We start from the raw sequence: 17,025 nt of genomic DNA on the forward strand, positions 1-17,025 counted from the left end.
GTGCCCGGGGTCCCCGGCTCCCGGCGGGGCGGGGGCCCGGCGCTGACAGACCGTGATCTCCCGGAGCAAGTGTGCAGCGCTGGCTCGCCCGCTCCTCGCTGCCTCCAGTTACATCCCTGGCAGGAGCCCGCGACTCTCGGCTTCGCTTTCCAGGGTTATTTTTGGCCGGGGCCGCCGCACGCTGAGGGCGGCGAGGCGGCGAGGCGCCGGCGGGGCCCCCGGCGGGGCGGGCGGGGAAGGGGCGGCGCGCACCCCGCTCCCGCCCCGGCTCCCCCGCGACGCCGGGCGCAGGCCGGGGGCCGCCGGGGGCCGAGCCGGCGCGGCCCCGCCCGGGGAACGCCTCTGGGCTCCCCACCGCCGGCTCGGCAGTCTGCGCCGGGGCCGCCGCTGCCCTGCGGAGCCGGAGCCGGGCCATGGAGCGCAGCCCCATCCCCGTGCTCACCGTGCAGACGGCGCCCTACGAGGATCAGCGCCCGACGGGCGGAGGGGGCCTGAGGCGGCCCACGGCGCTCTTCGAGAGCCAGCGCAACTACCTGCCCAACTTCGTGCAGAGCCTCCTCTCCTCCGTCGACCTGCGCGACCGGCAGGGCTGCACCATGGTGGTGGGCAGCGACGGCAGGTACTTCAGCAAGACGGCCATCGAGATCGTCGTTCAGATGGCCGCGGCCAACGGGGTAAGCCGTGCCCTCACGCTTCCCGCCGCCCCTCGGCGGCCGCCGCGCCCCGGCCCTGGCGGCGGCACCCGCGCCGGGGGCTCCCTGGCGCGGAACCTTACAATGTCATCGCCCGGACGGCGCCCAGGACGCAGGTGAAGCCCGGAGGAGCTGAATTTCGGCTCTGTGCGCCTCAGGTGCCCGAGCCTGCCCCGTTGGTGCGTGCCCTGGGCAGCGGCGAGGCGGTGCCTCCATCGGGGTGTGTGACACGGGTGGCAGCTCCTGGGCGCTGCCGGCCGTGCCGTGCTGCTTGACGCCTTATTTTAGGAGGAGGGAGGCATGGGAGCTGAAACGTGTGCGAAAATGTAGCAGAGTTAAAAATAAGTACGCGGGAAGCAAAGGTGTCGGACAAGCATCCCCTGCTCAGGTTATTTTAAAAATAATTCAAGGGAAATGGTACTGGTGAAGGAAGAGGAGTTCAGCTTTTTTACCCACACCTTAGGGAAAATAATGGTTATTTTCTATAAGTCACTTACTAACAAATTTTTTAAAATGCAGAAGACAGCGGTGGCAGAAACATCTGGTCAGATGGGATAAAACTTTTTCTTGTGCAGTTTTGAAAGTAGGAGAGAACTCAGGAAGAGAACTTATGTCAGACACATGTGTAATCATGTGTGGATGTTTATGTACAGAAAGTTGGAAACACCAGATAATGCAGGCTTGAAGTTCCTACTTCAAAGTAGAGTTGAAGCTGCTATCTCTTGTTATGATGCTTAGACTGATCCTCTAGATTGGGAAAAAGGAGTGATATAATTTTATTGGGGAGGGTGGTAGGGTTTGTTTGTTTGTTTGTTTATTTGTTTGTTTGTTTGTTTTCCCAAAAGCTCAGTACTTTAAAGACAGTCCTTTCAAAAGATCTTTCAGCTTTGAAATGGAGTTCCATACATGTTCGAATTTTCCCTGCTGATTTGTTGTCACGTACAAGACCAACCGCTCTTGTACGAGTAATGAGTATTTTACATTTACTTCTGAAGCATGTTCTCAGCATTCCAGTAATATCAAGCGGATGCCAAGCCATGCCTGAGATTTCAGAGGCTGTGTTAAATACTGTCTACCTAGTGCAAAATCACTGTTCCTATAAGGACTTGGTAGAGGCCAGCGTTTATGTGGCCCAGGGTGTGGGAAGTCTCTGTGGGAACACTGGTCAAAGTGGGGACAGTGGTTCTATCTGCAGTGGCAGGGAGTGAGAAGGGCAGAGGAAGTGGGCTGGCGTGTGGGGAGTTGCAAGGGAGGTGTGGCAGGACGCGGAGGAGTGCTGCTCCCTAGCCCTGTAGCCCTTGTAGCTCAGTGGAGATAGTTTCACTGGTGAAATCTTACCTGTTGACCAGGTGGGATAAAGTGCAGCAACAGCTAAAGCAGGAGCCCAGCAGCAAGAGCTGCCCTGCAGATGCTGAGGTCCTTGCATGCTGTTAGGAGCTGCAAGAATGGGTTAGGATGCAGAGTGACCACAAGAACTGAGGTGCTGAAAAAATTTAGTGTTTGGAGGGGCAGGGGCTTCTCAGCCAAGTTATGTTGACTAGTTTTTCCTGTCAGCCTGCCTCCTTCCTGCTGCTTCTGTCACATTCCCCATCTTGCTGGAGTATCTTTCTGACCTCAGGAGATTTCCAGTTGGAGATGATTCTGACACCTTGCTGTAATAATGCTTTTCCCTTTCTTAAGTTACTGCAAGTTTCTTAGAAACACAGTTTCTCCCTATTGCTTTCTGAAGCCAATCCCCAAACTTTTCTGCTTGCAGTTCTCATAAATACCTGAATTCATCTGTGATTGCTAATGACACAGAAATTCAGCAATTCAGCAATCCTGCTGGTAGGGAGCTATTGAAAGGACTTCTCATTTCCACGTTCTAAAGCTCTGTTCCCTCTCCAGCATCTTCACCCTGCTCACCCTCACCTCTCTCTCATGCACAGTGTAAATGTGTAAGTTTCATATTTACTTGGTTAGGACTATTTGTATGTTTTATGTTTTGGCTGTTAAAATGCACCTGCTGGGAAAATACCTGAATCTCCTTGATAGCATTGTTTAGTGCTGTGCTATATAAATACGGGGAGAGGAAGAGAAGACTCACGAGAACAAAGATCTGTCTCTTTGGATGAGGTTAACATAATGAGAAAGCATGTAGCTGGTATCACAGGGAAAGAAGCGAACGGGAGTAGGCTGGATCAGATGGAACGTGGGGAAGGCTTGAAAGGTGCACTGAAAATGTTCAGCTGCCCTGGGTGCCAGCAGTGCTGATAAACTGAACTTTAGTCTCCTTCCTGGAAGACACATACTGAGAGTCATGGCTGGTTGTGCTGGCTGAGTACAGAAATAAAAGTGATTTTCTATTATCATCTGTAAATGGATTGCCCTTTAGAGTTGCTAGGTTCCTCTTGTTCTAACTTGGTGACTCATCCCACATTCCCCCTGTGCTAACAGCCTAGCACGGCTGGCATAGGCTCCAGTACAAGGAATGAGATGAGGTCCCCTGCTCCGTCAGCTGCCAATGCTTGGCCTGCCTTCTACTCATCCTCGGTGCTGCTGGCTCCTGCCCTGCAGTGCAGGGCTGCAGGTACATGCACCACAGCTACAGCCTGCGCTGCCTTCCCGTGGTGGCAGCAGCTGCAGCCTGGCCCATGCTCTGCAGCTGCGAGCAGCACATGCTCCACAACTCCTGCTCAGAGCCGAGGGTGGCTAACCAGGGTCACCCTGCAGTGGGGGACGCAGCTGGGATGGTGGCAAACCCGTTTGGGTAAGGGACTGCGTTTCATGGGAAGGCGGGGGAGCATGAGGAAGGCCAGACAGAGATCCTGTACCGTTCTGGGTTGCAACAAGCAGTTTGGCAAAGTGGAGTGGTAGGAGGAGAGTATTTGAGGGTCTGTTTCCCTTTTCACCTGTGTCATGCCAGTAGTTGTGTCTGTCAGCCTTAGTGTCTGGAAGAACTGAGGCAGAAGGCTCCAGCAGTTGAGATACAATTCCTGCATGAATTAGATGCAAATATTCCATTAGACTCACCAACTGGATGGAGTGTCTCATTTTTGATGGAAAATTTAGGGTATGTTTAAATGAGAAGCTGTTAATTGTGCGTCTCAGTGGCAGATCAGGAGGCAGTGACCTTACACTGTGTATGGACAGTCCTGACAACGTGCTGGAGAGACTGCAGGGTATTGCTAGTAATGCTGTTGAAGTTTGAGATGGCAGAGAGTTGAGTTTTCTGGCTGTCTCCTGTGTAATACCATCTTGGTTTTATTTCCCACGGTCTTCCATGCAAATCTTCCCCCCCTCCCTGGGTCTGTGTGATATTTATTTGCTTCTGCACTGAGCGTGGTGTTGAATCGTCTTTAGGATACAATACAGGATAAAATACAGGAAGGCACAGTCCCAAGTTGTTCAGGGTGTAATCTGCTTGCTTCATGGTCTTTCAAGTATAATTGACTGAGGCATATGAGACATTACTGGGAAAAAATAATTAAAAAAAGCATTGACACCATGGTAATCAGCTGAATCGTCTGAAAAGGCACAGCTGCAAGCAGTAATATTGCATAAAAGTGTTCTTGTAAAGTACTTATTAGGGTACTTTTATTCTTTCAGCTGTAACTGTTTGCTGAGGATCTTTGTTTCTGCTGTTGTTACTACAAGTAGAGTGACAAAATAGAATGTGGCGTAGGGACACAGTATTAGAATAGATGCTACATGCCTGTGATCTTGTAGCCACACAAGTTTTTGAATTCCAGAGATAATCTTTCCACGCTATGAAATTGTGAAAGATTTTCAGAAGGATAATACTGGAATTTTAATTGTGAGTCAGTATTGTGGGTACAGTTTGGTTACTGGTTTAGCAGAGATTGTGAGAAATGTGTAAAAAACAGATATAAATCAAATTAATTAAGGAAATAAATAAATGCTAGTTTAGCATTTGGTTCAAAATGAAGGGATTCAGAACCAAGAGAAGATGGCTGTGTGCATTCCTGCCACCAAAATGAAAAAAAGCAAAGGAAGATGGATAGCACATTTACACCTCCAAGGTCTGCACTGTCCTCAGGGGTTTTTGTAGAAGCATTGATAACCTTAATATAAGGTGAAACTTTATAGTAGTCCCTGCAAATAAAATAGCAATGTGTCATTTATGTAATTTGATTTGTAAGACCCTTATTTTAAAATACTATATATTGCAATATTTCTATAGTACAGAAATTAGCATAATAAATAACTTTTCAAAATAGTGTAGAAATAGCAGCATCATGACAAGTGCTTTAGGCCAATCAAATTACTCATATTTATATTAATATTTGGTGTCACCCTGGTTTTTCTGAGTTTTTTAAAGGCTTCTGATTGTTCATAAGATGGAGTAAGTCTCTTTAGCATCTGTACAATATTAGGAGCAATTTTCCCTTTTTTCTCACACATGTAACATGAACAAATCCTTTGTTTTTCATTCTCTGTCCTTTGTTTGCATATTTCTAACCTGAAAACAACTGTAACTGACAGTTGGTCTGGCCATTCGGCTGCGAGGTGATAACTCCAGAAGCCAATCCACAGCCAGACCCACAAATGTATAAAAAGTAAGAAATAAACAGGCAGAGGGGCTCTCAGCCTTGGTTCAGCCTTGGGCTCTCTCTGAGGAACAACTCTGCCCTGCAAATCTCTCGTCTCCGTGTGGTTGCTTTGTGTGTCGCGATCACAATTTGGCATCCAGAAAAATGGGAAAACTGGTTTGTGCAATGTCTGCTGAATGGGAAGAAATGAAATATGGTGAAGAGATAGTCCTAGGAATTTGTGCATTTTGAATAATTTAAGTATTCTACTAACTTCTAAAAATACAGTGTTCTGCATGGAGACACAGACTTTAAACTCACTGCTTTAGATTGAGAAGTACCAAAAGCATGCTTGTGATAAGCCTGCATGCAAGTGTAAGTACATTTATACTTGAACACCTCCAGATAGATTCAGAGTGGTTGTTTTCAAACATTTTGTAAAATGTTACTGCTGTCATATTAGTTTTGTTTACACATACACAATACTGTTTTAAGAGCTGGCAGCCATTTCTGACAGCTGTATTTGGAAGACTGAGTCATTGTTCTAGCTTTCTACATGCTTCATAGTTTAAAAAAAGGGAGGGACAATATTCAAAACAATTTCAAGGGGTTTTTAATCATATCTTTCTTTCCATGATTTTTTTTTTTGTTTTGTGTATTTCTTAATTTATTTGCTCTCCTGTTTTCTGGCAACATTCCACGGGCTTCAGAATTATCTGCAAAAACTCTGAAAAGAGAAGCAGGTAGATAAACAATCATTCTTTCATCAGAGCTTGAGGTAGAAATGTCAGCTAGAACAGTGCTTTTTCTGCACTTTTTTCTGCACTTTTTCTGCACATTTTTTAAAATTCAAAAGCAGATCCTGTTATTCTTAGTGAAAGAGAAATGGCTAGACATAGTTTATTAAAAAATAACTTCTGGCAGAAGTTAATAATTTCTTCGTCATCTTAATTTTTAAGATTAAAATAGTTCACAAAACCAGGTTAACTATCTCCTAATCCTTTGCTCTTCTGAAATTATTTGGACCCACACTTCTAAGTAACGATTAAGGTCCTCTTGTGAGTGCCCAGAAGAAGGAACAGCTCTTTCTGGACAGGAGGCAGGTAGTGACACCTCCTGTGCTGTTGCTTTGCCACACAGACTGTGGAGCTATCAAATCTCCTTCAAACTAGAGAATGAAACCTGAAGTTCAACTCCCAGTCTGTTTTCTGATGGGAAGGGAGAGGGATTCAGTGTTCTGCCTTTCCCTCTGCCTCCCATAACTGCCCCTGCCCCTTCCCAAACTACTGTTCAGAAGTGGTGGTGGTGATGATGGTTTACTTGATTTTTTTTTTTTAGTAATACTGATGTTATTAAGAAATTCCAGACTTTGACAATATCCTATTGAGCTCCATATGCAGCTGCCTCAGTTCTCATCTGTAACACTTAACCTCCCCTTCTCCCCTTGGCTTTTTGCATTTTCCTTTTGCACTGCCCAGAAATTTGAACTCTCCTGTATTTCTTTGTAAATACATTTCTTGTTGGCTCCTAGATTATTTATGTTAAGCTGAAACTGTACTATGTGCGTAGGGGACGAAGGCATGGTTTTGAAATTGGAACCTTGCACTGGAGCCGCACGTAATACCAAGCGCATTGAGTCAGTGTTTAATAACACCGCCTGAAAGGTTTTTTTTTTTTTTATTTTAAGAATGGTGGGAACTTCCCCTGCTCAGCTGTGCCCTGGGAAACACACCCTGCTGGTTTGGAATAGCCAAGGAGTCACGGATAGCTGGAGGAGGAGCAGCGCTTTCTATGGGGCAGGACATCCAAGGCTGTCTTGGCACTAGAAGTGTAACTTCAAGAGACTACAGGGCCTAATGTGGATTGATAGTTGTGATTGCACTGAAGGGCTGCTCTATGAAAGGCAATTCTCTTTCTGTTCTCTTTATGTTGAAACTCCAGCCCTGCAAATGCATCCATGGAGTCAGCCCCAAACTATACCAATATCTGAGAGGATTTGCTGATTGGTGGTGGTACCTGGCACGTTTTGGTAGCAGGATGATAGCCTAGTGTTATACTTGGGTGCTTTGCAAATCCTTATCATTGCTGTTCTCTTGCTTTACTGTCATATCCAGGCCACTGGGATTAAATGCGCCAGGTTACTGTGTTTTTTGTCAGTGCTCCACGTTAGCATGCAGCCAGCTCATGTATGTATATTTCTCCGTTTTTCAGTATGTTACATGCCAAGACTTCACCGCTTCTATCCTGTATAGCGTCACGTGGCAACAGTAATCATCATGTCCAGGGAGGTTATGGCTACTGGCAGGGAAACAGATGAGACAAGTCTTTTTCTGTTAAGCTCAAGAATCTATTTATTCCTCCCTCCCCCGGGCCGGGGAGGGGGTGAAGATGAAGAGAGAAGGCAGGGTCAGGGTCGTGAGTTTTATAGGGTATTGCAGGGTAGGTGTCTTAGGGGTTGGGTCGAGGGAGGAGACAACACAAAGAGACTAAATCAGATTTCAGCCTCCTCAAAACAGGAGGACTCCTGTACATATATGTCTGTGGTATACTGTATACCTGTTTGTATACTAATTTTCAAAACATTAGTACTGTTCAGAGTACTTTGGCTTGTTTTTTCCATGTAGATCGGCAGACTGGTTATTGGACAGAACGGTATCTTATCCACTCCTGCTGTTTCATGTATCATCCGAAAGATCAAAGCCGCTGGTGGAATTATTCTGACAGCTAGCCACAGTCCTGGGGGACCTGGAGGAGAATTTGGAGTCAAGTTTGAAGTTGCCAATGGAGGTACGTTTTTTTTAAAAAAAGATGCTACTACACTGCATCTTGGTATGCTGGAAATGGCTTATGAGGATAACTAGCTATCTGTGTATTTGATTTGCTCAGTTAAAACTGTGAAGAACATAGGCATCTCTTTTCCTTTGAATAATATAAATGTATTTATGTACGTGGGTCTGAAAAATAAGCATTAAATGTTCATTAAATTGAAGCCTTTGGGTTAGCTGTAAAATTTCTATAAACAACAGACTTGCCATTAGGTTTTTACAGTCTTTTATGTAGCCATCCAGATCCCTGTATCAATTCTGATCCTTTTATGAAGATGCCTGTGCGGGAACTCTGTTTTTCTCATATTTCTTTGTTGCTTGTCTTGGAATTTACTTTAAAGCATGTAAAACTCATTGTCTTGTGTGAAAGAAAGCACCTCTTCTGTTTACCCAGGAAGTAACTGGTCTTATCCAGGTAGAGAGTTGTACCATTTTACCACTGCAATTCCATCTTTGAATAAGGGAATTTTTGTATAAAGCTAAAGTCTTGTTTTCCAAAATTGACAAATAACACATATAGTTACGTTATAGATTCTCTATGTTTTACATTATAGAGCTGTGTGTATATTATATTATATATAATGTTATAATGTTACATATAATGTTATGTGATGGTTGCTGACACCTTGTGTGCCTCACACATGCAGAGTGCTTTCCATCTGAAAAAAATGAAGTGAAAGTGCTTATAAAATGTTTCCTTCCCCATTTTGAAGAACTTGAGATGGGGGTGTTTTCTCCCTTCTCTCCTGTGTAATTGAAAAATGTGCATGGTTAAATGAGTGTGACTTTATAAACAGAATAGGCTTGAATCCCAGAGGGATTAAAGGGACTGTGGCAGGTCAGCCAGTAAGAAAACCAGGGTCACAGCACACATATACCAAAGCCAAACCATTAGATGCATTGCCACTCTATAAACTTTAAAACACCACGTGCATCTAAAGTCTGCTTGATAAATTGGTAACAGTTGGTGGTGCAGTCTTTCTAGTGTGCTTTGCCTTTTTAAAGGGAATTCAAAAAGGCTGTTAAGCTTTATATATGAAGCACTCCTTAAACACAGGTCACAGGGTTTCATTATTTCTGTTAATCAGCAAGTCCATAATGAAAAGTAGTTGGTTTAAGTTCCAGCTGCGAAAACGTAGGTTAAGTGTTAGGCAAGGTGTTTAGGCACAGCAAGAAGCTCCTAGAGAAGGTTGTTGTTGCTCTATATTCTTGGTCAGTTTTTTGCAGTTTTGCAGAATTTTGCAGTTCCAGATCAAGCAGAAGTGGCTTGTTTCTGTAGCTGTAGAAGAGAATGCAGAGTGACTTGGATCTCCCTGCCTGGAAGTATCAGTAGACAATAAATCCATCTGTCAAAGAAGATCTGTAGCTAATGGGGTCCTTACCCTTTGGGTGGGTCTGCATTAGATGAGTAAGAAGTAATTGTATAAGTTAGATGAAGAGTTAAGTGGCTGGTTTTTATTGTGTTGGTTTGGACCATCTGGTACACTTCATCTGAGATGGAAGACACTAATTTACCTGGCAATGCACTGCATACAGCAGCATTGCTAGAGGAATGGAAAGTTCACACTGAAAAAGCCTTAGACATTTTGGGTGAGGAGAGAAAACACAACAAAGGGAATAAAAGAAATACGTTTGGAGTAGAAGTGTAGCTTTGATATAAGCTGTGCAGAGTCAGAAAAGCCAGAAAGGACTTGCTGCAATTCACACTAAGCTGCAACTCTGACTCAGCCTTTGCACTGCATATGGCATAGTTCATCTAGTGATTTTCGCACCAAGCCTGCAACTTGAATTTAGTTGACAGTAAATCTTTGAAAATAAAGCCATTTTTTAGGCTATATCAATGAAAATAAATTACAAGTAAGGTGTGTTTTCTGTTTCTGAATGATGTAACCAATCCAGGTCGTAATTGCTAATTGTTGAGCTGTTCAGATACTTTGAATTCCAACAAAGATAAATTTCACTCAGATAGTGGAGGGAAACTGCAATACAGCACCACTGTCAAACTGGTAAGATTTCTAAAAATGGTATTTTTTCCTAATAAAATAATGTGGAACACCAAGCTGTCTGATCTTCACAGGTGTGCATTTCCAGGTAGTCCAGTGAAACACCAGAACCTGCTGAAGAACAGGCTATCCTTTAATAGCTATGTTGAGATTCCATACAGAGTGAAAAAAGGAAGTTTTTTTGACCAGTAACCCCAAACCTATATGACTGTGGTTTCCTCATCTTTCCCGCCCCTGGATAATAATTGATTTAAATTGTCTATATGAATCAAAATGTTGTGAGTAATGCAGTGTATTTCCATGTTTTATTTTTTTGTAAAATGTCTTAAACCTGTGTTGTTGTGAAAGAACAGACCTTATTTACCACAGTACTTTGTTTTTATTTATTCCATAGAAACTTAAATATATTCAGAAAAAATGTTTGTTATAGCACTCATTTTTAAAATGGGAAATCTTCATTTAAAAGAAACAACCCACCACATTATTTTCTGTTATAGGACCTGCTCCAGACATGGTTTCAGAAAAAATCTATCAAATCAGCAAAACCTTGGAGGAATATGCAATTTGTCCTGATCTCAGAGTTGATTTATCACGCCTAGGAAGACAAGAATTTGATCTGGAGAACAAATTCAAACCTTTCCGAGGTATCAGTGTGTGCTTTTACTCATGCTAAATCCATTGAGTCTAAATATTAGTATCACAGGTGAATTGTAACGGGTAATTATACAAGACGCAGAACTTCAGTTCTTAAATGTGCCTTACTAAAAGTTATCAAAATACAAGGCAGTATAGAATCATAGAATGGTTTGTGGTGCAAAGTACCTTCAGGATCATCTTGTTCCAGCCCTGCTGTCAAGGACAGGTAGATCTTTCATTAGACCAGGGTTCCATCCAGCCTGGCTTTGGACACTTCTGGGGATGGGGCGTCCACAGTGTCTGTGGGCAACCTGTTCCAGTACCTCACCATCCTTACAGTAAAGAATTTTTTCCTAAAATCTAATCTAAATCTCTTCTCCTTCAGTTTAAAACCTTTCCCCCTTGGCATAACCCTATTTGCCAGTTTTGAAATTCTTTGAAATTCTCCCTTTTAGTTTTTGGAAGGCAGCTATAAGGTTTCTGCCAAGCCTTCTTCAGCTTGATCCCAGATCTCCCAGCCTGTCCTCATAGCAGAGGTTGTCCACCCCTCTGATCATCTTTGTGGCGTTACCTTGGGCCTGCTCCAACAGGTCCATATCTTGCTGGTGCTGAGAACCCCGGAGCTTGATGTAGCACTGCACTGGGGTCTCACCAGAATGGAGCAGAGCGTCAGAATCCCCTCCCACACCCTGCTGGCCACACTGTTTTGGATGCAGCCCAGGACACAACTGGCTTTCTGGTCTGTGGGTCATGTCCAGCTTTTCATTCCCAAGGACCACCAATTCCTTCTCTACGGGGCTGCTCTCAGAGAGTTCTTCTCCTAGTTTGTACCTGTGCAGCACTTTGTGCTTAGACTTGTTGAACCTCATGAGGTTCTCACAGATCCACTTGTCAAGCATGTCCAGGTCCCTCTGGATGGCATCCCTTCCTCCTATTGTTTCATCTGCACTGCTCAGCTTTGTGTCATCTGCAGACCTGCTGAGGGAACACTCAATGTCACTGTCGATGTCATTGGTGAAGATAGTAACGGGCACTGACTGGTCCCAAGACAAAGCCCTTAGGGAACCCTTTCATTACTGGACTCCACCTGGATACAGAGTCATTGACCGCAACACTCTGGCTGTGTCCATCCAGCAAACTCCTTTTTCATTGAATAATCCATCAGATCCATGTCTGTCCAATTCGAAGATAAGATGCCATGCGGTACAGTGTCAAAGACCTTAAAGAAGGCTAGGTAGATGACATTGGTCTGTCATATATCATCTGAAAAATCTGGAAGATCCAGCTGCTGGAATTATTCTAACAGCTAGCCGCAGTCCCAGGAAACCTGGAGGAGAGATTGCAGTCCAGTTTAAGGTTGCCAATAGAGGTAGAGTTTGGGGTTTTTTTGTAATTAAAGGTCATCAAGAGACTTCCTACTTCAGGTGGCCTCTAGTAGATCCCCAACCACAGAGAGTCCTATGTTGATCTACTCTTGATTTTGATTTTTCACCCACAAGGTCTCAGTCTATTCATGGCTGTTTATCAGAGGCAGTTCTTCCCAGCCTGACCTTTCCTTGACATTGAGCACAACACCCCTACCCCTCCTGTCTGTCTGAAAAGACCCAGACTGTCTCTTCTGAAAAGCTCGTAGCCCTCAACTGCAGTGCTCCAGTCATGTAACTCATGTCCCATCTTTCTGTGCTAGCAATGAGGTCATAGTTTTCTAATTGCACCATGGTTTTCAACTTCTTTTGCTTGTGTCCAATGCTGTGTGCAACTGGGCAGTTTATAGGTAAGTGTTATGTTTGTTTTGCACTTCAGAAATCTGGGTTGCAGACTTTTAAGTGCATCAGGCCTCATCTTTCAGGCAAGTATCTTTGCCAAATTTATACTTGCTAGTAGTTAAACACCAAACACAAACCCTTTTGGTCTAGGAATGGTTTGCTTATTGAAGTCTAATTGACAAAAGAGTAAGTGAGACTCTCAGTTTATTCATTCTTGCTCACGCTTTCTGAAAAGTTGTGGGATTTGCACATCCAGTGACTGCAAATGTAAAGGGATTGCTTAAGCACATGTTTAATTTTAGGCATAGTGAATACTTTTTTTGCTTACAATTGATTTAAAATTATCTAACAAGCTGTTCTCTTGAAGGAATCAAAAACAAATTAGGGATCCTAACATATAATTCAAACTTCATGTATATTTCAAATACACTAAAACTTGGTGTGGCCTCAAGAACTTTTCTTCTTTTCTGATGCCCTGGAATTAAAGCCATTTTGTTTTCCACACAAACTTCACATTTTGAAACCATTTACATTTTGAGAAATAAAATTTTAATTTAAAACATCCTTAAATTTTGATTTCACTGGGGTATTTAATTTTATTGCAAAGAACATGTTTGGCTTTTTTAGGCAAACTAAAAGCAAAGAGAATTCAACTCCAGCACCACTCTGGAATAATAGATTTGCGACTGTATTAAATTTTGTTTTTTGAACAGTTTAATCCCTCCAAATAGTATTTTTAAAATGAAAATGAGACACTCCTTCCCTCAAATATGTATAAAAGTGCATACAAAAAATTGCAGTTTTTCTGTATGTTCCCCCCCCCCCCCGCCCAAAAAAAAAAAGTCTTTTCCCAATCACCAATCTTCCAGAATACATCAACCCGAGACAGTAGGGCTATCAGGGAACCCTGCTGAAGTAATGTAATTGGCTTATAAGTGCATAAATAAATACAGTTTACACAGATTTGAATGCAGGTTGAAAGTGCAGAAAGAATTAAAATAATCTAAAAAGTAATTTAAGATACTATCTGACGTATTTGAAACTTCTGCTTTTTCTTCAATTGTATGAGCTAACTCCTGTGAATCAAGACTACAGAGATGTTGGAACAACTGAGGTTGGATTTGGCAGGAATTAAAATAATTTTTAGACTTTAATCCTTAGTGTGCTTTATCTTCACATGTGTGAGCAGCTCCACCAGAGCTGCCAGATTTGTTCATATGTGTAAATCTTAGAGCCTACTAAAATGCTGTTAGGATCAGGGCATAGAAGATACAAAATAATATAATCTTAGTGAGTGTTTAAAACTTTCAGCATATATCATAGAAATGACACTTTTTCAAGTAGGTTTTATGGATCGTTTTTCAGCTTTGAGAACCTTTTCTTGTTTCTTCAAGCATATTGTCACAATCTATTCTAAGTGTTTTTCTCAGGCTCAAAAAATGTCTGTGTCATTTTCATGTTACTCTAAAGAAGAACATCAGTGTGAGGTCAGTGTTTATGAGCAAAATTGGATGAGATTCTAAGTAATAATTTAACTTACAAGTAAGATATTTCAAGGTACTCATTTAACCAGAAAAAAAGACATTTGTATAACATATGCTTTTTAATTTAATCAGGAAAAGTAAGTCATTCCAAGATGACTGAGAAGCATTGTTTTTGACCGTTGTTTGGTTACTGCTTTCATTATGACAGGCTTATTTTCATCAGTTCATTTTTGTTTAATGTTTTACATCCAAAAGAACTAGAAAAATTGTAGTACTCTGCTTTTATGAATTTAAATTTCAAGTTATCAAGATGTTAGCAAAAAACCAGATGTTGTACCTGAGCCTTACTTTCCTAACTCGATGAGATCTACAATGCAAAAGTATAGTTTGTTGTCCATCTGCAGCAAACTGAACACAGGTATTCCTGCTGCCAGAATTTGGAAGAATAGGTTGTCTATCTCTCTTGAAGGAATGATGCAGATAGATACTGCTGTCAGACAGAAGAATAGAACCTCTGGTGTCAACTTCTCATGAATGTCTTTTTCCTCTGAGAATAAACCAATTTAGCTTGCAAACTTTTTCAGTGGTGTAGTGAATGATCTATAAAGAGTTTGCTTTGATGTAGACTTATTAATGTCTTCAGTGAAATAGGAGCTGTCAACTTACATTATTTTGCAGTATTTTGACAGGCAAAACTGTTGATCTTTTCAAGGCTGAAAGGTTGATAGTAGCCACTATCTATCCACTAACCAGGAGCCTTAGACTTTTCCTCTGTGGACTTCAAAGCAAAGCCGTGTCATATAGGGGTTGTGTGCTCTGACTTACTTCAGCTGGGTGGAAGAGAGCTGGAAGAAATAACTTCACTTGGGTGAACGTAGTCACTTCTTTTTTTTGTGTGATTTTTCTAGTGGAAATTGTGGATTCTGTGGAAATCTACCTCAACCTCCTTCGAAGTATTTTTGACTTCAATGCCATCAGAAATTTGCTGACTGGACCCAATCAGATTAAAATAAGGATTGATGCCATGAATGGAGGTATGAACTTAAGTGCCATTGGTACAGAATTGTATGTACACTGAAATAACTTCCCAGTAAAAGCTGTACACTGCAATGGTTTCCCACTAACAATGCAGCATATAAATGTCAGTCTTTAATGTAATGGAAGTTAAGAGTTATAAGAAAATATTTGTACCCTGTACTACCAACAAAGGCAATCTTAGCAATGGGTTAGATTTCTTACTAGTCAAAGACGTTTATCTTACGTGATAAATAAGTAAAGACATATGTGTCCAATAAAAGTTTTCTTTCTGCATTTGGAAGCAAGCAGGATGAGGCAATCTTGCCGTGAGGGTGATGGAGTGTGTTCCCGTGTCCAGTGACTGAGGAGGTTACAAGGCAGTCTCTACTAAGAGGAAATTATAAATGGTATGAAACTAGTTAAGTCTGAGTAAATAAATTAAAGAGTTAGCTGAGACCTCTGTCTCACTAATGTTAAAAAGTGAACAATTTTCAGAGTACTGTGGACAAGTTGAAAGTGTCACAGAAGACAGCAAGGGTATCCATAGTGTGCTGATATTAAAAAAAATATAAGCTGTGTCACTTGGGGAAACACAGACCAGGATAAGATCTATTTTAGGCTACATTTTAAATATAAAGAAAGGATTTCTGCAGATAATGAGTTGAAGGATAGGAGTGTAAGTAAGACTGTTCAACATTGTCTTATGGAAAACAGATTACATCAAGCAAACCAGGTTTCATTCTTTAATGGGATTACAAAAACAGACCCATAAAAGGATCTGGATAGACTTAGAAAATGTCTGTAAAGTGTTTTACCTAGTACAGCGTGATAATGGCTGATCGAAACACCATGGTGAGTTCACAGTCAGTGTGAGCACGCGGTTCACTGTGGCCAGGGATTATAGTCTGCATCCAGCTGTGTCAAAAGGGCAGATGGTGTCCTTGGGCAATGCAGAGGGAGCAGTGAGGAAGGCACTGCTTCTTGTCATGTACTGTCACGTTCTTGTCATGTACTTGTCTTGTACGTGGAGAGAATGTTACTAAAATACCTAGGAGTTTTCATGTTCAGATCTGTTACTGACAAGAATTTTTACATGTTGTCAAAAAGATGCATAATCTGTTTTAGGGTTAGAAAAATTAATGCATCACAAACATTTTAAAGGACTTACGTTGTTTACTTTATTTGCAAGGTGACGTAGAATTGGCTTTATGACCGTGCCTTTTGGTGGAGAGATGGATATTTATAATTCAAAATACATGTAGATTAAGTGTATACAACTGGAATGTATTTTATGCCTGTACATGCTGGTAGTTTAATGTTGGCAGGGAAAAAAAAGAGTAATTTGACAGGAGTCCACTTCAGATAAGAACCTGAATCATATTTTACATTTATATTTTATATAAATATATACATGTATATTTTACATTTATCTACATTTTTATTTGTCTACGTTTTCATGGAAGGAAGTTTCTCTCACACAGTTCCAATTAACAGGATTTGGGAGTAAGGTGGGAGAAAGAGAGAGCAGTCACTCAGAGAGCGTTTTTTACCTCTGTGAAGAGTGACATGTTCACACCTGCATCAGGGATGCAGAGTGCTCCGGTAGTGACCTTTTAGTCACCAAAAGCATGTAATAATTATGGTATGTAACAGCATGGGGTTCTAGTTGGTTATATCTTTATCAAAATAAAAGAAGAAAGAAGTATTTTGGACTTAGTTTTGAGAAAATTTTAATTTATTCTCTGCATGGTAGCAACTGAAATGTAGTAAAATTCTCTGGTGGACAAATCTATTGCAATTTTCACGTGAATTGGAATCTTAAGGTATTCCCTGTAAGTAGGTGTATTCACCTATTGTTTACTTTCCTTGCTTTTAAGTATTATTTAAATACATAGAATAGCATTTTATTTTTATTATTGTGAGAAAAACTTTATGTGTATGCTAGTTTCTTTACTTAATAATGGGTAAAAAAACCTCTGCGTCTTTCACTGTGGTGATTTTCACATTGAATTGATTATTTTTGTACTGATTAATTATTTACTTTGAGGATAGTCCACTCTGTGAGATAAT

The 17,025-nt window shown here is 41.8% G+C and overlaps 1 protein-coding gene across 1 annotated transcript in view; it reads left to right on the forward strand.

Annotated features, from left to right (window-relative positions):
• The first annotated feature begins 389 nt into the window (after window positions 1-389).
• PGM5 (phosphoglucomutase 5) overlaps window positions 390-17,025 on the forward strand; it is a 70,278-nt gene continuing 53,642 nt past the window's right edge. The window contains exons 1-4 of the mRNA XM_040090805.1: window positions 390-674; window positions 7,849-8,011; window positions 10,550-10,696; window positions 14,847-14,972. Coding sequence (XP_039946739.1) covers window positions 414-674; window positions 7,849-8,011; window positions 10,550-10,696; window positions 14,847-14,972 — 697 coding nt within the window. The 5' untranslated portion in view covers window positions 390-413. The remainder of the gene's footprint in view (window positions 675-7,848; window positions 8,012-10,549; window positions 10,697-14,846; window positions 14,973-17,025) is intronic.

The sequence above is a fragment of the Hirundo rustica genome, chromosome Z (genome assembly GCF_015227805.2).
Source record: "Hirundo rustica isolate bHirRus1 chromosome Z, bHirRus1.pri.v3, whole genome shotgun sequence".
In the NCBI taxonomy this organism is placed as follows: Eukaryota; Metazoa; Chordata; class Aves; order Passeriformes; family Hirundinidae; genus Hirundo; species Hirundo rustica.